The 24,719-nt window shown below is 41.3% G+C and overlaps 1 protein-coding gene and 1 pseudogene across 2 annotated transcripts; both read left to right on the top strand.

The window, feature by feature from the left end:
• Positions 1–1,906: 1,906 nt before the first annotated feature.
• On the top strand, positions 1,907–9,468 carry LOC311241712 (dehydrogenase/reductase SDR family member 11-like; annotated as a pseudogene). Its single transcript has 7 exons — positions 1,907–2,058; positions 4,671–4,880; positions 5,511–5,605; positions 6,343–6,472; positions 8,594–8,686; positions 8,788–8,853; positions 9,427–9,468. The product of its transcript is annotated as a dehydrogenase/reductase SDR family member 11-like (transcript).
• A 4,490-nt stretch (positions 9,469–13,958) lies between these two features.
• Positions 13,959–24,487, top strand: LOC311241399 (dehydrogenase/reductase SDR family member 11-like; the record flags this gene model as incomplete). The annotated part of the gene is made up of 7 exons (XM_084330206.1): positions 13,959–14,090; positions 20,099–20,308; positions 20,958–21,052; positions 21,853–21,982; positions 23,152–23,244; positions 23,346–23,411; positions 24,446–24,487. The coding sequence occupies 7 exons, from the start codon at positions 13,959–13,961 to the stop codon at positions 24,485–24,487; spliced, it is 768 nt and encodes a 255-aa protein (XP_084186332.1).
• Positions 24,488–24,719: the final 232 nt, after the last annotated feature.

Raw genomic sequence — 24,719 nt, 5'->3', positions numbered from 1 at the left:
ACCTACGGTCACAGGATTAATAACGTTAACGTTAGTTCGGCCAGATAAACAATTTAAATATACTAATTAAAATGGTTGGACCTGTGAGATTTGTACTTTGTAGGTCTGCATTTTAAATGTAAGGAGTAAAAAGTATGTTTTTTTTTCTCTGAAATGTAATGGAGTAAAAGTACAAAGTATACAAACCTAATAATACTAGAGTAAAGTACAAATCTCCCAAAACAGTACTTAAGTATTGTAACGAACCACATAGCGCGCTCAGTCGCGGCACGGCCGACCCGGGTTCGACTCCCGAACCTGTCGTTATTTGCCGAATGTCTTCCCCCCACTCTGTCTCCCATTCCTCCTCTCTCTCTCTCTCTACTGGACTGCCCAGTAGAAATAAAGCGATAAAACACCAAAAAATTAATCTTTAAAAAGGGCTAAATCAAGCATTTTTAAGGGCTTTAGAGGAAATGACAAAATATCGTGATGTACATCGTGTATCGTAACATAGCCAAAAAATATCGTGATATCATTTAGAGGCCATATCGCCCAGCCCTAATGTACAGTCTCCTCCCCATCATATGTACTGTATATATTTTCTGTTAGGATCTCTGGGTAACAGTACTGTATATTTGCATATCATATACGTCACAAATGTAACAGTACTATATACCTGTATGTCATGTATGTCATAAATGTCATGAATGAATGAATGAATGAAAACTTTATTAACAGATTGCAGAATGGGTACAGTGCAGTACAGCTCAATACATACAATTGTTAAGGGGATGCAGACCAGAGAAAGACTTTCGTCTTGTTTCCACCAGGGTCCCCCATTTCCAATTCATCGTAACATATATGACATACATGACATACAGATAGACAGTACTGCTACATCTATACATTTATGACATACCAGATTTGCAATTACAGTACTGTATTTGTGATACAAAAAGAGTCCAGAAAGAAAAGAGTATATACATTAGGCGTAGAAACTGTACATTGGATTGGGTAGGTGGGGGTGGGACTGTACATTGGAGGTGGTTGGGGGGGGGGGGGGGGGGGTAGGAGTGGGGGGGGGGGGGGGGGTGTTGGGTAGGAGTGGGGGGGGGGGGGGGGTTGGGTAGGAGGGGTGGGGGACACTGTATAACTGTACAAACAACACTGTACATTGGATTATGGGACTGTACATTGGACTGTACATTGGAGGTGGTTGGGTGGGTGGGGGGGGGGGGGTGGGTAGGAGGGGTGGGTGGGGGACACTGTACAACTGTATAAACAACACTGTACATTGGATTATTGACAAGACCATACTTGGTAATTTACTGTACATTGGCGGGGGTTGTGTTCGGACATTTACAGGGGCCAGTTTCGAGTTGCAGTCTCCCTTAGGTGTTTTTTGAGAGTGTTTTTGAAAGTGGGTAGTGATTCACATTCCTTTACAGCTTTGGGTAGGGCGTTCCACATTGATGTGGCATAATTGCGAAACGTGTTTAGTCCCTTGTTTGAGCCGAATCTGGGTTTAACATGATTTGTGGAGCTCCCTCTGGTGTTGTGATCGTGGTATTCACTGACCTTTGGGAAGTTCACTGACCTTTGGGAAGTCATGTATGTTGTGTATGTCATAAATATCACTATGAATTGAAAATGGGGGACCCTGATGTAAACAAGACAAACGTCTTTCTCTGGTCTGCATCCCCTTAACAATTGTGTGTATTGAATTTGAGCCGTACTGTATTGTACCCATTCTGCAATCTGTTAAATAAAGTTTTCATTCATTCAGCTTTTAGTTTGAAAACTTCGGACCGGAAGTCCACACGATCCAGGTGTCAGTGTCACATGTTAAGTGTATTTAGTTAGTAGACTAATCGATAAGAAACATCTTCAAAGATTCCCACCTCGCTCGACTTTGGCTGACATCATGGATCGCTGGAAGGGTCGAGTGGCTCTGGTGACCGGAACGTCGGTCGGGATGCGTGTTACGCGGTCGGGATCGGGGCGGCTGTTGCCAAGACACTCGTTCAACACGGCATGACCGTCGTGGGCTGCGCGCGGAACGTGGAGAAAATAGAGGTGCGTGATTCTATTCAATTCCATGGATTTTTGACATAATGTAGACTGTTGAATGTTTTTGATGAACGTAGTATTACGCTGTGTGTTTTTCTGCGCCTCATTTGGCTACATTATATGCTAAGCATTCTGTTTTATGTTGCACCCTTGAATTGATTGAAAAACTTTGAAAATGGGGGACCCTGATGTAAACAAGACGAAAGTCTTTCTCTGGTCTGCAACAATTGTGTGTATTGAGCTGTACTGTATTGTACCCATTCTACAATCTGTTAATACAATTTTCAATCAATCAATCAATTGCAGAATGGGTACAATACAGTGACTACGGCTCAATACAAACAACTAGCCAGTAAGAGGATGCAGATTGCAGACCAGAAAAATACTTTCGTCTTGTTTACATAACTTATCATAAGGGTCCTCCATTTTCAAGTCATCAAGACATTTATGACATACACAACAAGATATACAACTATACGGTACTGATACCCTGGTCCACCTGGGGGCCGTAACATTATTCACTTTTCATGTAATTCACTTCAGATAGTAACAAATACATACAAAGTAAGATATTGTTTAGAGATGCAAGAAAACATGCTTAATCCCATTTGGAAGAGTAATGCTGCAAGTTCCGTTTTCTCATATTTGAGGTACAGCGTGGAGAACTAGCAGGTAGCAGGTGTAATCTTCTAAGCAGATATAAGCCTACTTCAAGTGTTACTGGACTGTGCCAAAGTGCAGAAGGAATAAGTAACTCAATCATATGATACAATAACCTATAACTCCTCCAAGCAATGGAACTGCCTGCCATTGCTATTGTGAAAGATTGATCACCCAATAGCCTCTTTTATTTAGCTGCTTATCCTATGCCTATTGTATAATTTTTCTAATTATTTTCATTGGATGATTTAGATTTTTGAAATTATATGTGGATAATAATGTATCTTTAGGGGTGATACATGTTTCCTATAAGGCTTTTACAATCTTGGCAAGCCAAAACATCTGGAGTGAAATAAAAGGAAGATTTTTGGCCTTATATTATAGGATCAAGAAGACAGATGCAGTATGTCAATTAACCTCTTGATGGAAGGAAAAAGGAAAAAAACATGGTCTGGGTGAATACTCCTTTCTGAATGGCCGGCAGGTGTGCATTAAAACTGTTTAATGTACACATAGTTTGGCTCAAGTTTATCATCTAAATTCACCTGCTACCCAACCTGCAACCATAGCAACATTAACACTTTGCCGCCCAACCACGAGTTAACTCGTGTTTCGATTCCACCCGTTGAGGACCTTAACTCGTGGCAAGTTGTTATTGTTTTATTCCATATTAATAACGGTATTAACGTCCCCGATCGACTTGCAGGATCTGCCCGCATATTTGATTTCCGAAACATGCAATACCGGCCAGATCCTCTTAGGGGCGCCATCGCTCCACTGCAGTATCATTGAGGCCGAATGGGGAAATTATTTTTTTTATTGTCTAGGGGCGTTTCATATGAGCCTGGATCCCAGCCGAACATCATCCATCTTTGATCACGTTACCGAACGCAGATTTCAGCCTGGAATAATGGGATTTATGATCAGCCAATGGACATATCGATCTACCAGATTCCGATGAATAATGACGAAATGCTGCCGGCGATCACATGGGCTGACGGTAGGATACTATTCACCCAAATTACAGCCGGATTGGACATTGTTGTAACACGCAAGCGATCGATCAGTTGAATGTGGCTACTTGAACGCACACTGTATTGCTAATCAATAATATTAATCGGCGTCCCCCGCCGCCCCAATTTCATCCATAGATGCTCTGTAATAGTCCGGATGCTAAGCAGTTTGTTTTATTTCATTCGTATATATACAACAGAAATGGCTTTTGATATAACGTGACTAGCCTTTAGCCTCATATCTAGCTTCCCAGAAAAAAGACGAGACGAAAACTGCGATAAAGCTTATATTCACGCCGCTATAAAATGACAACCAACCGATGGATTTTTATTTTCTTTAAGCCATTATGAAGGCACGGTTTATGCACTCAAGTGACAATGAGAATGGACAGATAGCAATACTATAAAGTATATATATAGCTGTTAGAAAGTACATCGGTTTGTTGACAAACCCCGGTCGTCCAGAACCATATTACACTGCAAACCGTGGTTGCCAATGTGAAGAGCACAGCTGTCAACGCCTACTTGTTTTCAACTACGGCGCAGCACAGCTTGATAAACTAACAACCAGGAAGCAAAACGCACAATGGCAAGTGCAAAACTTTCACCAAAAATGTACAAATGCTTTTATTTTATATTGTTGGCAAATGACCATGGCATAAACAGAAAGAATCAACTTGTAGATGTACGTTTTAAGGCACTTGGCTGCATCCACGTTGTGCCTTAAAACTTAACTTTATTCTGAATACATTTGTGAATACCTCTCCTACCTAATTTGAGCATTTTGTGCATTTTAGTTTTGTATATATTATATATGTTGTACGTATATTGTTTCTGGTCTTTTGCTGTTTTGTGAAGCACAATCTCAGGAGGGTCACACAGAACCAAAGCATTTCACTATAATGTACATGTACCTTATATGTGACAAATTAAACTTGATTTCAGAAACTGGCAGCAGAGTGTCAAAGTGCCGGGCACAGTGGCACCCTGGTTCCCTTTAAATGTGACCTCTCCAACGAAGAGGAGATCCTGTCCATGTTCTCTGCCATCAAGGCCCAGCACCAGGGTGTGGATGTCTGCATCAACAACGCTGGCCTGGCTCACCCAGAACCACTGTTGAGCGGCAACACCAGTGGCTGGCGGAACATGATGGATGTAAGTGTGGATTTAATTTTTTTTTTTAAATAACAAGGACATTTTTAAGTATGTCGCTTGCAATACTTGCAATGGGGAACTGCGACACTGGATGGAAGTCTCTGTGATGGGTCAGTCTACGAGGAGTCGTCACTTGCCCATTAGGCTGAGAGGGAGGTTTGCCTTGAGAGGTTATTCTCGAGGTTCGAAGGGGCAAAGTGGGTATCGAACGGGAAGGAAGACTGTCCGGTTTTAAACTGTGTGGATAATCAAAACGGGGAAGGTAAAGGCGGTTTTAAACTGTTAAACAGTCATTCAGAACGATTTTTATTGCACTATTTTACTCAGTCTACTCTATTTTACTCTTTTTATTGTCTATTTTTAAACTGCAATATAATCAAACCACAGACAAGGTGGCCAACAAGGGATGTTGGATCCTAATGTGAAAAACTGATTTTATATGTCTGCACTTTATGTGCTCATTTTGTTCTGTTGTGAAGCACTTTGAGCTGCAATTCTTGTATGAAAGGTGCTCTACAAATAAAGTTTATTAGTATTATTAATACTATAATGCATTTCCCTGAAGGTAATCTATTGCACAGTGTTGTTTCTAAGCTGGATGTCTTTGGATAAGTGCATTGCATCTTGCAGGTGAATGTCATCGCATTGTCCTTATGCACACGGGAAGCATACCAGTCAATGAAAGATAGAAAGGTCGATGATGGACACATCATACACATGAACAGGTACAATGCCACAACTCTTACCTAACTGAGAGAGTTATCTTATTCTGGGTTCCCCTCCGGCCTTGAGGACCGCTGAATAATTGTCAACTTTACCCGCACTCCACCTCTGCTTCCAAAGAATGCATGTCGATTTCAAATCTCACTAATCTCAAACTTACTTACAGTCATGTCTTAATATTAATAGACCACCGGTGATCGGGGCTCAACCAAAACAGGGTTTTTGGATAAAGTACTAAGACTAACGTTCTGGGAGCAAGATTACACACTGTTGACTTCCTCGCTCACATCCTTGCTTGCATAGAATCCTGCTTCCAAATAAAAACTGGGGTGACAAGATGCTCTGATAATTGAGCTGAAATCTGATGTTGATTTTCACAACAAATTTATTTTAAAATATTTAAATTCATGGCACAATTCATAATTCTGTTGGAGCTGAAAGTATCTGTGGGTGTCACTATAAAGTCACTGTTACACCGTTGCCACACAGTAAGTGTAAAGAGTAACTAGAACCATATAATTATAACCATGTCGTTTCTCAAGCATGTGGCATGTGTTTGTTTGTTATTGCAGCGGGAGCGCCAACATACCATTCTATATATTACCAATATTTGTATTATAATTATCTTTATGCTTATTATCCTAGGTGTCAAGGATAGATGGTAGACTGTTATTTGACAATAATACTGCTGTCCCTGTTTGTCTGTCGGTCATAATCTCTCTCTCTCTCTCTGTTGTAGCATAGTTGGACATCACGTACATAACAGTGCCGATGTGCATTTCTACTGTGCGACCAAATACGCCGTGACAGCCCTGGCGGAGGGCCTGAGACAAGAGTTACGCGAGGCTAAGACCCATATTAGAGTCACGGTAAAAATTGTTATTAATTCCCCGTCTTTGTTTATAAAAAGGAAAAAGAATAATAAAGACTTACCGTCCCCACTCAAAATATTGTCCAATCGAAGCATAAGAGAATGAAGAAGTCGTTATTAGTCATGCAGCAACACACACGTGCAACATGGGCGACACACACATGCAACATGGGTGACACACAGGAACACATGCATTGGGTCGTCACTGAAATGCCTCTCTGCGCTTGACCCATCCCGTCGTCCTTCCCCCCAAGGGCATCCGGGAGCAGATATGGGCTTCGGCATGGGCTGTGGCATTGGCTTCTGCGTGCACCGCACCCACAGGCACCAATCCAAGTGCTCCTGTCCCGTCTTCGTCAGGGGGGGAGAACATGCAAACTCCACACAGAAAGGCCCGGGAGATACCCCACCTGGGTACCCGGCAACCTGGTCCCCAAGCGGGAACCCATGGGAAACCCATGACTTTCTTGCTGTGAGGCGACAGTGTTAACCACTACACCACCGTTTTGATTGATTGATTGATTGATTGATTGATTGAAAACTTTATTAACAGATTGCAGAATGGGTACAATACAGTACAACTCTCTTTTGATATTTTTATTGGTTTTTTTAAAAGATTTTTCACATACAGTTACTTACATTACAAAACACACATTGGGACAGAAGGGGGGGGGGGGGTCCTCCAGTTCATCTATGCCGTCATGCCAGCAAAAACAGATCAAAAAGAAAGACAAGCAAAAAAAGGAAATCTAACCCAGACATGCACTGCACAGTACTGCACTTGCCTCGAGCCCATTCACATGTAGGCATACATATATATACATATATTATTTTTTTCTATCCAAAGTCTGTCCATACAATGGGGCATTGGGCCTTTAGAAGGATCTGAGAAATTGTAGCAGGAAAGTAGTCCAATAGTGGGGCCCACACATCCTGAAAGGAAGCGTTGTTGCCTCTATGCATTGCACAGTACAGTACAACTCAATACACACAATTGTTAAGGGGATGCAGACCAGAGAAAGACTTTCGTCTTGTTTACATCAGGGTCCCCCATTTTCAATTCACCAGGACATATATGACATACATGACATACAGATAGACAGTACTGCTACATCTATACATTTATGACATACCAGATTTGCAAATACAGTACTGTTTGTGATACAAAAATAGTCCAGAAAAGAGAGTATATACATTTGACGTAAAAACTGTACATTGGAGGAGGTTGGTTGGGTGGGGGGGGGGGGGGGGCTGTACATTGGAGGTGGTTGGGTGGGTGGGGTTGGGTAGGAGGGGTGGGTGGGGAACACTGTACAACTGTACACGCAAAGCTGTACATTGGAATATTGACAACCATACTTGGTAATTTACTGTACATTGGAGGGGGTTGGGTTAGGACATTTACAGGGGCCAGTTTCGTATTGCAGTCTCCCGTAGGTGTTCTTTGAGAGTGTTTTTGAAAGTGGGTAGTGATTCACATTCCTTTACAGCTTTGGGTAGGGCATAATTGCGAAACGTGTTTAGTCCCTTGTTTGAGCCGAATCTGGGTTTAACATGATTTGTGGAGCTCCCTCTGGTGTTGTGATCATGGTATTCACTGACCTTTGGGAAGTATTTTGACATGTACATGGGTACCTTGGTCATGTAGTGTATCTTGTAGACCAGGCCCATTGCAAGTTGCTGTACTCTGTCGTCTACTCTAAGCCATCCTAGGTTGTCAAAGTGGGCAGGAGTGAGGTGGGTTCTAGGAGTAAGGTCAAGCAGTAGTCTGACCAGTTTGTTTTGAGATGTTTGTAATTTTGTTTTTAGCACCTTTGAGGTGCTTTGGTACCATGAGGTGCAGGTCGTAGTACCCTTGAATGAGTGCTCCTGCCAGAGTCTTCAGGGTATTCTTGTTTACCAGAGAGGAGATCCGGTACAAGAATCGAGTTCGTTGGTTGACTTTTTTTATTACATTGGATGCCATTTTGTCACAGGAAAGATTAGCCTTAAATGGATTTGTAAAATGGCACTGTCGTGGCAGTGTTAGGCTAACTGTTAACACAAGTACACTGAAGACAATGACAATGAAGTGTGCACATTGTAAGCGTGGTTGTATTTTGTTCCACTCCTGTTGCAGTGTGTATCTCCGGGTGTGGTGGAAACGGAATTTTTCAATCGGATGTACAGTCAGAACCCGGAGAATGCTGCCCATGTATTTACTACAATAAAGGTAACCTATGTAATGCTTCTGCTGTGGTCTACACGGGAATCTAGTAAATTCTAGACACCAACCCGAAAAAGGAAAAATCCATCCCCTGTCTTCTTTTTCAGTGTTTGCAAGCAGAAGACATCGCAAGCGCCATCACATATGTGTTGAGTGCCCCTCCACATGTGCATGTAAGCAGCCGTCTTGCCTTCTGTAATGAGTTGACACAAGATAAGATAAGATATTCCTTTATTCATCCCCTTGGGGAAATGCAGGCATCGTAGCAGCATGTGGGAGGGGGGGGTGGTACAGGTAATAGTAGAAGACATAAATACAGGCAATAAAATTATAGTACAGTAAGGTTAAAATAGGTAGCGTAAACAATATAATTAACTCTGAATATACGCATCAGAGCAAGTTGGCAGTGTGATCAAAGGTGCAGATGATGGTCTGTATCAGTTGTATTATACATTACAATATGGTTACAATAAACACTAGAGTCTAAATATATACTGTGAGTAAGTAAAGTATACAGTATACACAGGTGCAGTATACATGAGGTACCCTAACTGGCGTGATATACATAATTCGTTATGTGTTGTAGTCCATGCAGTTTAGGTGGGAGTCGGACACTCATTGGTCAGACATTCCTAGTAGTTTTCGAGTTCTGCTGCCGTTAGTAACATGTGGGCCAGACTATGTTTGTTGCTGTTTTACCTGAATATTAATGTTAACCATTTATTAATTGAACTTTCTTTGTGCAGATTGGAGATGTTCAAATTCGACCTGTGGAGCAGGTGTTCTAACGGAAAGAAGTGACTCACGCTACGCAACTGGAAATGATTGAATTAATGCAATTACGCCTCATCGGTTTGAGATTTATTTCTAGCAAACAGTTTTTTTTTAACTGATTCTCTTTTTCTTCTTTTTTATCTGATCATATTGACGAGATGTGCACAGTGTTATGGTATTTCCTAGACCTTTTTGTGGATGATTGATGACTGACATTTCTATACATTTCACTTGAATCCTAATAAAGATTTCAAAGTTAGTTTTCGACTCCTCTTTCTCTAATCTGTGCTGGTTTAATTATTGACCAATGCAAGCAGTGGTAAAAATGAAAAGTGGATCAACTATGAACTCCAGTCAGTGGTCACAATCATGTTAACTACCAGTGTAAAAGGTGGCGCTTCACAAAGCAACAGGCAACAAACTGAGACACATGGTCAAAACCTTTATTTAAACTCAAAAGGCAACTGAGGTTTCCCTCATTTACAGTCATGTTGAGTGTACATACAGAAATAAGCACACAAAAAATATAATATATATATAAAAAGACAAAAGTAAGGATATCAAATCATGTACAACTTCATTCAAATGTTTCCTGGAAATTGACTATATTCACACAGTGGCCATCTTGCTCTTATGTCATGCTCAGGTTGGGATTCCTTTCCACCATGTTCACACTTGTGGAGGAAAAAATTAAAAGGAATCCCAACCTGAGCATGGTACAACAGAAAAATGGCTGCTGTGTGAATATGGTCAATTGGATACCTTAAAGGAAAACTCCAACATTTTGGGAAATTAGCTTATTTAACATCTTCCCTGGAGTTAGACAAGAAGATACATACATTTTTTGTCTCTGTGCGTGCATTTAGCTTTGGGAACAGTCACTCCGTTAGCGTAGCTTAGCTTCATCACTGGAAGTGGGGGAGGACAGTAGCCTGACGTTCCCTTACAGCGTATAGGCCTACAGTCACCAAATACACTCCAAATACAACTCAAACGTTCATGTAAACATGTTGTGACCTGTGTATTTACCACATGGAGAAATAAAAAATAATTGAATTAGACAATTACATTTTCTAAGCAAATATACTCAAGTGCTTAGGCAAAAAATAGTTCAGAGTATATTTGCTTAGAAAACGTAATTGTCTAATTCAATAATTTTTTATTTCTCCACGTGGTAAATACACAGGTCACAACATGTTTACATGAACGTTTTGGAGTTGTATTTGGTGACTGTAGGCCTATACACTGTAAGGGAACATCAGGCTATTGTCCTCCCCCACTTCCAGTGATGAAGCTAAGCTACGCTAACAGAGTGACTGTTCCCAAAGCTAAATGCACGCACAGAGACAAAAAGGGTATGTATCTTCTTGCCTAACTCCAGGGAAGATGTTAAATAAGCTAATTTCCCAAAATGTTGGAGTTTTCCTTTAAAGCAAGGGTGTCAAACTCATTTTCACAGAGGGCCACATCAGCATTATGGTTGCCCTCAAAGGGCCAAAGACCGTATAAATATTAATTAATGTAAAATAAATGTAGCTACTCATTTACATATTGTTAAACATGTTGTTTCTGTATTTATTACTTATTCAAGTTATACATATTGCATATGCATTTGCATAGATGTAAAAATATATGTTAGCTTATGTTATTTTAACAAATAATTTTAGTTTATCAGAACCCCATATTACTCCATTAATCAATCAAACCATTCAAGTAAATAACAAAGAAGAAGATCATCAAATACAAGCTATGACATTAAGTTTGTTCAAAACCTTTTTGTCACAGTCAAGAGGGGCAGAACTAACAACTGAGCTGCAAAGAACACGTGGGACAGATGTAGCAGATGTTACAAAAACAAATGGCTGCACACAACCTTGCAGAGGCCATACATCCAACTAATGGAAGATAGTTTAATTAACTTTAATTAACAGATTGCAGAATGGGTACAGTACAGTACAGCTCAATACACAAAATTTTTAAGGGGATGCAGACCAGAGAAAGACTTTCGACTTGTTTACATCAGGGTCCACCATTTTCAATTCGTAATGAAATTGCTATTATGTGTCTGCATGAACACACAACTGTGACTGTACTCAAAAATAACAAAATAAGGGTTGTCTCAGTTCACAACTATATTGGTCAAGTTTTGGGTGGGACTTGTTTGCGTCCCTACAGCTTCTTATTCAATTGAGCGAGATGCTCGGTTATGTCACACAGCCAGTTTGCATCTGACAGTTCAGACAATATTTCTTCAACCCTTTGTTACCTATTCCGCCTGGATCTTTTTTGTATTTTGGGCTGTAAAATTGTCAAAGAATGTCTGAGGAGTAAGTGCTTTTGGCTTTTTTCCTTTGTTACTTCATCAATACCTCAGATGTTCAACATATATGTAAGAATGTGTAATAACTAAGGCTGTCAAAGTTAAAGCTTTATTAACGCATTAACCCACAATTATTTTAACGCCGCTATTTTTGAACCCAAGATTAATGTTTAATGTTTCTGAGCTCTTGGGGGGCCACATCAAATGACGTGGCGGGCCACGAGTTTGACACCTATGTTCTAGAACATCGAACATTCTAGAACATTTGTGGTGATGTCGATGTCATGACCGAACCTTCTAGAACATTTCTATACAGTATATTCAGCAATTCTCTCAGCCAGGTCAGTGTGCATCTTTGGACCATCCATTTGGATATCTTTGTTTTACACTGGAGTGGCTGTGGACATAATTCTTCTTTATCAACGAACGTACTACTCACGAGTAAGTAATTGTAACCAGTCATAGTACTGTATCTACAAAACCTTCTGTTGAATCATCTTCCATTGATTAATTTGCTTAGATTTTTCAGGTATAATAATAAACTTTATAATAAACTTTATTTGTAGAGCACCTTTCATACAGAAACTACATCTCAAAGTGCTTCACAACAGAAAAAAGACAGGCATAAAATGAGCACATGAGACATATAAAATCTGTTTTTCACATTAGGATCTAACATCCCAACAGGCCACCTTGTTTATGGTTTGATTCAGTTTTAAATAGACAATAATAAAAAGATGCCAAATATGTCCATCATTATCATTAAGTTATGGTCAATGTGTTACTCATTCAATATATACATAAATCAAAATAAACACAACCATTTTATGCCTGATATTCTATATTCTATAATCATATTTCAAATTGCATGTGTCCGGATGGCAGAATTCAGTACTTGTAGGAGCCAAAACTATATTTAGGTTATTGTATTATATAATTGTCATAATAGAACATTCTAGAACATTTGTGATGGCACAGTATGATGTCATGTTCCGAACATTCTAGAACATTTGTGATGATGTCATTGTTCTAGATTCTAGAACATCGAACATTCTAGAACATTTGTGGTGATGTCATAGCCAAACATCGAACATTCTAGAACATTTGTGGTGATGTCATGACCGATTCTTCGAGAACATTTCTATACAGTATATTCAGCAATTCTCTCAGCCAGGTCAGTGTCAGGTCTGGTCAATTTGAGCATGGTGTTATTCACAGTCAAAGATACACATTTTTTGTATTGATATTCTCATTTTGTTCATTACTATTTACTCAACCCTAGTAACAGACACACTGGGAATACATTCCCTGAGATCCATAGATGGCCCTAGAATCAGATACAATACCAAGAACATGCAAATGCAGGGACTATTTTAATCGTCATGTTGGCGTGACTATGCTTCAAAGGGTTAAATCGGGGGCGCCCCCCAGTGGCGAACCACATAGCGCGCTCAGTCGCGGCACGGCCGACCCGGGTTCGACTCCGGAACCCGTCGTTATTTGCCGAATGTCTTCCCCCCACTCTGTCTCCCATTCCTCCTGTCTCTCTACTGGACTGCCCAGTAGAAATAAAGCGATAAAACGCCAAAAAATAAATCTTTAAAAAGGGCTAAATCAAGCATTTTTAAGGGCTTTAGAGGAAATGTCAAAATATCGTGATGTACATCGTGTATCGTAACATAGCCAAAAAATATCGTGATATCATTTAGAGGCCATATCGCCCAGCCCTAGACTCTCCTCCCCATCATATGTACTGTATATATTTTCTGTTAGGATCTCTGGGTAACAGTACTGTATATTTGCATATCATATACATCACAAATGTAACAGTACTATATACCTGTATGTCATGTATGTCATAAATGTCATGATGTCATTGTGTATGTCATAAATATCACTATGAATTGAAAATGGGGGACCCTGATGTAAACAAGACAAACGTCTTTCTCTGGTCTGCATCCCCTTAACAATTGTGTGTATTGAATTTGAGCCGTACTGTATTGTACCCATTCTGCAATCTGTTAAATAAAGTTTTCATTCATTCAGCTTTTAGTTTGAAAACTTCGGACCGGAAGTCCACACGATCCAGGTGTCAGTGTCACATGTTAAGTGTATTTAGTTAGTAGACTAATCGATAAGAAACATCTTCAAAGATTCCCACCTCGCTCGACTTTGGCTGACATCATGGATCGCTGGAAGGGTCGAGTGGCTCTGGTGACCGGAGCGTCGGTCGGGATCGGTGCGGCTGTTGCCAAGACACTCGTTCAACACGGCATGACCGTCGTGGGCTGCGCGCGGAACGTGGAGAAAATAGAGGTGCGTGATTCTATTCAATTCCATGGATTTTTGACATAATGTAGACTGTTGAATGTTTTTGATGAACGTAATTACGTTGTGCGTTTTTCTGCGCCTCATTTTGGCTACATTATATGCTAAGCATTCTGTTCAAGTTTCAAGTTTCTTTAATAGTTGTCATACAGAAGTACAGAATACTTTCATACAAAATGCTTCTTACTGTTACGCTCCAGAGACTGTGCTAGACAAGATAGTATCAAATAACATAGTATAGCATGTAGTTTAGAAGAAGAAAATGAGGTCACAGTGTTCGGTATAGACATATGTACAATGTTCTGAGTTACCATATAATATACAATACTATGCAGTGTACTAATGTACAGTACTATATAGTGCAAAGCAGAAATGGGATGAGGTACAATTTAGGTACAATTTACAGTAAGGTGTACGAGTTGTAGTGCAATCCTTCATCAATAAATATAAAGTGTGGGGAGTGGGTGCTACAGTGTGTTTGTTTAAAGTGGGTGTGTGCTATAAAGTGTGTGGAGTGGGTGCTACAGTGTGTTTGTTTAAAGTGAGTGTGTGCGTGTGGATGTGTGTGCTATGTGCGTTTGGTGGTTGTTGTTGTGTAGGGGAGGATCTATGGTGGTTGTTGTTGTGTAGTGTTCATTCATTGTTCGTTTAGCAGCCTGATGGCCTGGGGATAGAAGCTTCTTCTGAGTCTTTCTGTGCTCGCCTTGAGACTCCGGTATCGCTTGCCTGACCGCAGCAGTTCAAAGAGGCAGTTGTTCGGGTGACTGGAGTCTTTAATGATTCTCTTAGCCTTGCCCTTGCAACGCTTGTTGTAAATGTTCTGGAGGGTGGGGAGCCCCCCTCCAATTGTGCGTTCGGCTGAACGTGTCACTCTTTGTAGTCTGCTTCGGTCTTGTGCAGTGCTATTCCCAAACCAGGAGGTGATGTTGCCGGTCAAGATGCTCTCTATTGTACATGAGTAGAAGTTCTTAAGGATCTTCTGACTGACTTGGAACTTCCTTAGGCGCCTGAGGAAGTAGAGGCGTTGTCGTGCCTTCTTCACAACACTGTCAATGTGTGTGGTCCATGACAAGTCCTCGGATATGTAGGCTCCGAGGTACTTAAAGCTGTTGACTCTCTCAACCGGTGCCCCGTCGATGCTGAGGGGGCTGTAGTCCTTGACCCCCGACCTCCTGAAGTCCACAATCATCTCCTTTGTTTTGCTGACGTTCAGGGAGAGGCTGTTTTCCTGGCACCATCCCGCCAGGACCTTGACCTCTTCCAGGTAGGCCCTCTCGTCGTTGGCAGAGATCAGGCCCACCACCACTGTGTCGTCAGCAAATTTGATGATTGTATTGCTACTCCGCTGAGCCACTGTTTTATGTTGCACCCTTGAATTGATTGAAAAACTTTGAAAATGGGGGACCCTGATGTAAACAAGACGAAAGTCTTTCTCTGGTCTGCAACAATTGTGTGTATTGAGCTGTACTGTATTGTACCCATTCTACAATCTGTTAATACAATTTTCAATCAATCAATCAATTGCAGAATGGGTACAATACAGTGACTACGGCTCAATACAAACAACTAGCCAGTAAGAGGATGCAGATTGCAGACCAGAAAAATACTTTCGTCTTGTCTACATAACTTATCATAAGGGTCCTCCATTTTCAAGTCATCAAGACATTTATGACATACACAACAAGATATACAACTATACGGTACTGATACCCTGGTCCACCTGGGGGCCGTAACATTATTCACTTTTCATGTAATTCACTTCAGATAGTAACAAATACATACAAAGTAAGATATTGTTTTGACTAGAGATACAAGAAAACATGCTTAATCCCATTTGGAAGAGTAATGCTGCAAGTTCCGTTTTCTCATATTTGAGGTACAGCGTGGAGAACTAGCAGGTAGCAGGTGTAATCTTCTAAGCAGATATAAGCCTACTTCAAGTGTTACTGGACTGTGCCAAAGTGCAGAAGGAATAAGTAACTCAATCATATGATACAATAACCTATAACTCCTCCAAGCAATGGAACCTTGGTGTTGTCCTCGACGACCAGTTGAACTTCTCTGCTCACATTGCAGCGACAACCAGAACCTGCCGATTCCTCCTGAGCAACGTCAGAAGGATCCGCCCCTTCCTGACAAAAGAAGCCACCCAACTCCTTGTCCAATCAACAGTCATCTCCCGCCTCGACTACTGCAACGCACTGCTCGCTGGCCTCCCGGCCACTGCCACTAAGCCTCTTCAACTCATTCAGAACGCAGCGGCCCGCCTGATCTCAAACCTACCGAAGTCGGCCCATGTCACCCCACTTCTTAGGGACCTGCACTGGCTCTCCATTGCTGCACGAATCCGCTTCAAGGCCCTCGACCTAGCATACCGTGCGGCAAAGGGAACTGCTCCCGCCTACCTCCGGTCAATGGTCTCTAACTACACACCCTCAAGACCCCTACGCTCTGCATCTTCTGGCCGCCTCAGACCTACTCCTATCCAAGCTCCGGGAGGCAGGGGTGTAGCTCCAGATTCTGGGCCCCATGAAAGATTGTATTTGTATAGTGAATGCGAGTAAGCGGAAAAAAATGTGGCCATTTCTTTATTGATGAAAACGCATAATATGGTTTTTACCTATACATTCGGATCAGCAGTTCAGCACCTGCACTGTTGGTGGGTGAGCCTAGTAAAGGATGTCGCATTGCGTTCATCTTCAATGAATGGACCAATGCAATAGTCTACCAAAGCCCCCCCTCTCTCTATATATATCTCACACACACACACACACTTCAGAAACAAACATAGTATCAATGAGAGCATCAATAATACACCTGAGTGATGTCTAGTAAAAAAAAAAAAAAGAAAAAAAAATCTTTTTTTTTTGGGCCCCCCCCAGTGCTGGGCCCTTGGAATCATCCTAAGCTACCCCCCCCCCCCCCCCAGCTACGCCCCTGCCGGGAGGGTCATCAAAGAGAAGTCACCTATTCTCAGTCCTTGCCCCACAATGGTGGAATGAACTACCCACCCCAGTTATGACAGCCGAAACACGTCCAATCTTTCGCCGTCGACTAAAGACGCACTTCTTCAACCATTATCTGAATTTAAAAAAAAAAGAAAAAAGAAAAAAATCTAACCCTAACTAACCGTACTGTCATGCACTTGTCCTAATAAACTAACCTACACTGTAGCACTCAACACTTTGATGAACATTGTTGCTCAGCTGATAGAGTTGTGCCCTTCCTGATGGCTTGTCGTACAGAACATGTAAGTCGCTTTGGATAAAAGCGTCAGCTAAATGACTAAATGTAAATGTAAATGTAAACTGACTGCCATTGCTATTGTGAAAGATTGATCACCCAATAGCCTCTTTTATTTAGCTGCTTATCCTATGCCTATTGCATATTTTTTCTAATTATTTTCATTGGATGATTTAGATTTTTGAAATTATATGTGGATAATAATGTATCTTTAGGGGTGATACATGTTTCCTATAAGGCTTTTACAATCTTGGCAAGCCAAAACATCTGGAGTGAAATAAAAGGAAGATTTTTGGCCTTATATTATAGGATCAAGAAGACAGATGCAGTATGTCAATTAACCTCTTGATGGAAGGAAAAAGGGAAAAAACATGGTCTGGGTGAATACTCCTTTCTGAATGGCCGGCAGGCAGGGCCGGACTGGGGAAATAATTCATACCGGGAGATATAGCGCGAAATATAGCCCCAATCAGGCCACTTTTTAAGCCGGGGGTCCCCCACCAGGAAATTTGTTGTTACAAAGACTTAATTTCCTGCATTCTGGTGAATGTTAGTGCATGTGAATCACAAACTAATGAGCCAACAATTGCTTAGTACAATGTACTGTTATGGACCTCAAATAAAACTGTTGTGGCACTAGCAATGCTACTCTCTCCACCTTCAAAAAGAAAAAAGCAAGAGCACAACATATTTTTCTATTTACTATTATAATACAGTTAACCACTCTCTCCTGTAAGGGCCTTTCTTTTTCTTTGTTTTATCCCTCTCTCCTCCACCCTTTCTCTTTCTTCCACTGTCCATCTTGACATCAACGTTAATTGACTTTCGCTCTACTGTATCTCTCCCGAGTCCCTCACTACCTGGCTCACTGCCTGGCTGTTATTCTGCATCTGAGTGCCGTCTGCCATTCCATTCGCCGCCTCCGCTGTCAATCAGTTGTATCGCCTGGTCCCGCCTCCACCAATCACAAGCGGCAGCACGGCTCCATTGTGTGTGTGTGATCCGCGTGAGGGAGAGAGTCAGATAGTTCTCCAACTCTGTCGCAGACAGTGAAATCCTGGTTGTTCCCCACCCACCTAGGTTATCTAACTATCGCGCCGCGCCGCCGCCACAACTAGAAACAATGGCCTGGCAAAAAAAAAATAATAATAATAATATTATTTTTTTTTGTTTTTGTTTTTTTTAATATTTTTTTTTTTAATCTGTGCAGGCCAGGCCACCGGGAAAACTCCCGGTGCTCCCGATGGCCAGTCCGGGCCTGCCGGCAGGTGTGCATTAAAACTGTTTAATGTACACATAGTTTGGCTCAAGTTTATCATCTAAATTCACCTGCTACCCAACCTGCAACCATAGCAACATTAACACTTTGCCGCCCAACCACGAGTTAACTCGTGTTTCGATTCCACCCGTTGAGGACCAGAGCCACGAGTTAACTCATGGCAAGTTGTTATTGTTTTATTCCATATTAATAACGGTATTAACGTCCCCGATCGACTTGCAGGATCTGCCCGCATATTTGATTTCCGAAACATGCAATACCGGCCAGATCCTCTTAGGGGCGCCATCGCTCCACTGCAGTATCATTGAGGCCGAATGGGGGGAAAAAAAAATTTATTGTCTTGGGGCGTTTCATATGAGCCTGGATCCCAGCCAAACATCATCCATCTTTGATCACGTTACCGAACGCAGATTTCAGCCTGGAATAATGGGATTTATGATCAGCCAATGGACATATCGATCTACCAGATTCCGATGAATAATGACGAAATGTTGCCGGCAATCACATGGGCTGACGGTAGGATACTATTCACCCAAATTACAGCCGGATTGGACATTGTTGTAACACGCAAGCGATCGATCAGTTGAATGTGGCTACTTGAACGCACACTGTATTGCTAATCAATAATATTAATCGGCGTCCCCCGCCGCCCCCATTTCATCCATAGATGCTCTGTAATAGTCCGGATGCTAAGCAGTTTGTTTTATTTCATTCGTATATATACAACAGAAATGGCTTTGATATAACGTGACTAGCCTTTAGCCTCATATCTAGCTTCCCAGAAAAAAGAGGAGACGAAAACTGCGATAAAGCTTATATTCACGCCGCTATAAAATGACAACCAACCGATAGATTTTTATTTTCTTTAAGCCATTATGAAGGCACGGTTTATGCACTCAAGTGACAATGAGAATGGACAGATAGCAATACTATAAAGTATATATATAGCTGTTAGAAAGTACATCGGTTTGTTGACAAACCCTGGTCGTCCAGAACCATATTACACTGCAAACCGTGGTTGCCAATGTGAAGAGCACAGCTGTCAACGCCTACTTGTTTTCAACTACGGCGAAGCACAGCTTGATAAACTAACAACCAGGAAGGAAAACGCACAATGGCAAGTGCAAAACTTTCACCAAAAATGTACAAATGCTTTTATTTTATATTGTTGGCAAATGACCATGGCATAAACAGAAAGAATCAACTTGTAGATGTACGTTTTAAGGCACTTGGCTGCATCCACGTTGTGCCTTAAAACTTAACTTTATTCTGAATACATTTGTGAATACCTCTCCTACCTAATTTGAGCATTTTGTGCATTTTAGTTTTGTATATATTATATAATGTTGTACGTATATTGTTTCTGGTCTTTTGCTGTTTTGTGAAGCACAATCTCAGGAGGGTCACACAGAACCAAAGCATTTCACTATAATGTACATGTACCTTATATGTGACAAATTAAACTTGATTTCAGAAACTGGCAGCAGAGTGTCAAAGTGCCGGGCACAGTGGCACCCTGGTTCCCTTTAAATGTGACCTCTCCAACGAAGAGGAGATCCTGTCCATGTTCTCTGCCATCAAGGCCCAGCACCAGGGTGTGGATGTCTGCATCAACAACGCTGGCCTGGCTCACCCAGAACCACTGTTGAGCGGCAATACCAGCGGCTGGCGGAACATGATGGATGTAAGTGTGGATTTTTTTTTTTTTTTTAAATAACAAGGACATTTTTAAGTATGTCGCTTGCAATACTTGCAATGGGGAACTGCGACACTGGATGGAAGTCTCTGTGATGGGTCAGTCTACGAGGAGTCGTCACTTGCCCATTAGGCTGAGAGGGAGGTTTGCCCTGAGAGCGAGGTTTCCCCTGAGAGGTTATTCTCGAGGTTCGAAGGGGCAAAGTGGGTATCGAACGGGAAGGAAGACTGTCCGGTTTTAAACTGTGTGGATAATCAAAACGGGGAAGGTAAAGGCGGTTTTAAACTGTTAAAACAGTCATTCAGAACGATTTTTATTGCACTATTTTACTCAGTCTACTCTATTTGACTCTTTTTATTGTCTATTTTTAAACTGCAATATAATCAAACCACAGACAAGGTGGCCAACAAGGGATGTTGGATCCTAATGTGAAAAACTGATTTTATATGTCTGCACTTTATGTGCTCATTTTGTTCTGTTGTGAAGCACTTTGAGCTGCAATTCTTGTATGAAAGGTGCTCTACAAATAAAGTTTATTAGTATTATTAATACTATAATGCATTTCCCTGAAGGTAATCTATTGCACAGTGTTGTTTCTAAGCTGGATGTCTTTGGATAAGTGCATTGCATCTTGCAGGTGAATGTCATCGCATTGTCCTTATGCACACGGGAAGCATACCAGTCAATGAAAGATAGAAAGGTCGATGATGGACACATCATACACATGAACAGGTACAATGCCACAACTCTTACCTAACTGAGAGAGTTATCTTATTCTGGGTTCCCCTCCGGCCTTGAGGACCGCTGAATAATTGTCAACTTTACCCGCACTGCACCTCTGCTTCCAAAGAATGCATGTCGATTTCAAAAGATCTCACTAATCTCAAACTTACTTACAGTCATGTCTTAATATTAATAGACCACCGGTGATCGGGGCTCAACCAAAACAGGGTTTTTGGATCAAGTACTAAGACTAACGTTCTGGGAGCAAGATTACACACTGTTGACTTCCTCGCTCACATCCTTGCTTGCATAGAATCTTGCTTCCAAATAAAAATTGGGGTGACAAGATGCTCTGATAATTGAGCTGAAATCTGATGTTGATTTTCACAACAAATTTATTTTAAAATATTTAAATTCATGGCACAATTCATAATTCTGTTAGAGCTGAAAATATCTGTGGGTGTCACTATAAAGTCACTGTTACACCGTTGCCACACAGTAAGTGTAAAGAGTAACTAGAACCATATAATTATAACCATGTCGTTTCTCAAGCATGTGGCATGTGTTTGTTTGTTATTGCAGCGGGAGCGCCAACATACCATTCTATATATTACCAATATTTGTATTATAATTATCTTTATGCTTATTATCCTAGGTGTCAAGGATAGTTGGTAGACTGTTATTTGACAATAATACTGCTGTCCCTGTTTGTCTGTCGGTCATAATCTCTCTCTCTCTCTCTCTCTCTCTCTCTCTCTCTCTCTCTCTCTCTCTCTCTCTCTCTCTCTCTCTCTCTCTCTCTGTTGTAGCATCGGCGGACATAGCGTAGTTACCTTTGCCGATCTGCATTTCTACTGTGCGACCAAATACGCCGTGACAGCCCTGGCGGAGGGCCTGAGACAAGAGTTACGCGAGGCTAAGACCCATATTAGAGTCACGGTAAGAATTGTTATTAATTCCCCGTCTTTGTTTATAAAAAGTAAAAAGAATAATAAAGACTTACCGTCCCCACTCAAAATATTGTCCAATCGAAGCATAAGAGAATGAAGAAGTCGTTATTAGTCATGCAGCAACACACACGTGCAACATGGGCGACACACACATGCAACATGGGTGACACACAGGAACACATGCATTGGGTCGTCACTGAAATGCCTCTCTGCGCTTGACCCATCCCGTCGTCCTTCCCCCCAAGGGCATCCGGGAGCAGACATGGGCTTCGGCATGGGCTGTGGCATTGGCTTCTGCGTGCACCGCACCCACAGGCACCAATCCAAGTGCTCCTGTCCCGTCTTCGTCAGGTGGGGGAGAACATGCAAACTCCACACAGAAAGGCCCTGGGAGATACCCCACCTGGGTACCCGGCAAACCTGGTCCCCAAGCGGGAACCCATGGGAAACCCATGACTTTCTTGCTGTGAGGCGACAGTGTTAACCACTACACCACCGTTTTGATTGATTGATTGATTGATTGAAAACTTTATTAACAGATTGCAGAATGGGTACAATACAGTACAACTCAATACACACAATTGTTAAGGGGATGCAGACCAGAGAAAGACTTTCGTCTTGTTTACATCAGGGTCCCCCATTTTCAATTCACCAGGACATATATGACATACATGACATACAGATAGACAGTACTGCTACATCTATACATTTATGACCTACCAGATTTGCAAATACAGTACTGTTTGTGATACAAAAAGAGTCCAGAAAAGAGAGTATATACATTTGACGTAAAAACTGTACATTGGAGGAGGTTGGTTGGGATGGGGGGGGGGGGGGGGGGGGGGGGGCTGTACATTGGAGGTGGTTGGGTGGGTGGGGTTGGGTAGGAGGGGTGGGTGGGGAACACTGTACAACTGTACACGCAAAGCTGTACATTGGAATATTGACAACCATACTTGGTCATTTACTGTACATTGGAGGGGGTTGGGTTAGGACATTTACAGGGGCCAGTTTCGAATTGCAGTCTCCCGTAGGTGTTCTTTGATAGTGTTTTTGTGGCAGTGTTAGGCTACCTGTTAACAATAGTACACTGAAGACAATGACAATGAAGTGTGCACATTGTAAGCGTGGTTGTATTTTGTTCCACTCCTGTTGCAGTGTGTATCTCCGGGTGTGGTGGAAACGGAATTTCTCAATCGGATGTACAGTCGGAACCCGGAGAAAGGTGCCAATGCATTTACTACAATAAAGGTAACCTATGTAATGCTTCTGCTGTGGTCTACACGGGAATCTAGTAAATTCTAGACACCAACCCGAAAAAGGAAAAATCCATCCCCTGTCTTCTTTTTCAGTGTTTGCAAGCAGAAGACATCGCAAGCGCCATCACATATGTGTTGAGTGCCCCTCCACATGTGCATGTAAGCAGCCGTCTTGCCTTCTGTAATGAGTTAACACAAGATAAGATAAGATATTCCTTTATTCATCCCCTTGGGGAAATGCAGGCATCGTAGCAGCATGTGGGAGGGGGGGGGTGGTACAGGTAATAGTAGAAGACATAAATACAGGCAATAAAATTATAGTACAGTAAGGTTAAAAGTAGCGTAAACAATATAATTAACTCTGAATATACGCATCAGAGCAAGTAGGCAGTGTGATCAAAGGTGCAGATGATGGTCTGTATCAGTTGTATTATACATTACAATATGGTTACAATAAACACTAGAGTCTAAATATATACTGTGAGTAAGTAAAGTATACAGTATACACAGGTGCAGTATACATGAGGTACCCTAACTGGCGTGATATACATAATTCGTTATGTGTTGTAGTCCATGCAGTTTAGGTGGGAGTCGGACACTCATTGGTCAGACATTCCTAGTAGTTTTCGAGTTATGCTGCCGTTAGTAACATGTGGGCCAGACTATGTTTGTTGCTGTTTTACCTAGGGGTGTCCGATATTATCGGCCGACCGATATTATCGGCCGATATCGGCAGTAAAATGTGATATCGGAAAATATCGGTATCGGTAAAAAAAACTAAAAAATATATATATTTTTTTTAAACATTTATTTAACCTTTATTTACCCAGGCAAGCAAGTAAGAACCAATTATTATTTTATTTATTGTCAAAAGTATGCATGTTGGTTTAATTCAACAACAAGAGATATGTAATGTTAATTTTAACTTTTTTAATTATCATATTTTGCACAGATAATGCTTACATTTAGAAAGCCTTTTGAATGCATCCAGTGAAATTATTAGTTACCTGAAATTATTCCGTTTTTTTGGGGGGAAACCCTGCATATATCGGTATCGGTTGATATCGGTATCGGAAATTAAGAGTTGGACAATATCGGAATATCGGTATCGGTAAAAAAGCCAATATCGAGCATCCCTAGTTTTACCTGAATATTAATGTTAACCATTTATTAATTGAACTTTCTTTGTGCAGATTGGAGATGTTCAAATGCGACCTGTGGAGCAGGTGTTCTAACGGAAAGAAGTGATTCACGCTACGCAACTGGAAATGATTGAATTAATGCAATTACGCCTCATCGGTTTGAGATTTATTTCTAGCAAACAGTTTCTTTTTAACTGATTCTCTTTTTCTTCTTTTTTATCTGATCATATTGACGAGATGTGCACAGTGTTATGGTATTTCCTAGACCTTTTTGCGGATGATTGATGACTGACATTTCTATACATTTCACTTGAATCCTAATAAA

The sequence above is a fragment of the Notolepis coatsorum genome (genome assembly GCF_963971535.1).
Source record: "Notolepis coatsorum genome assembly, chromosome: 15".
Lineage (NCBI taxonomy): Eukaryota > Metazoa > Chordata > Actinopteri > Aulopiformes > Paralepididae > Notolepis > Notolepis coatsorum.
The sequence above is the reverse complement of the archived record's forward strand: the minus strand, read 5'-3'. Positions and strand labels throughout refer to the sequence as shown.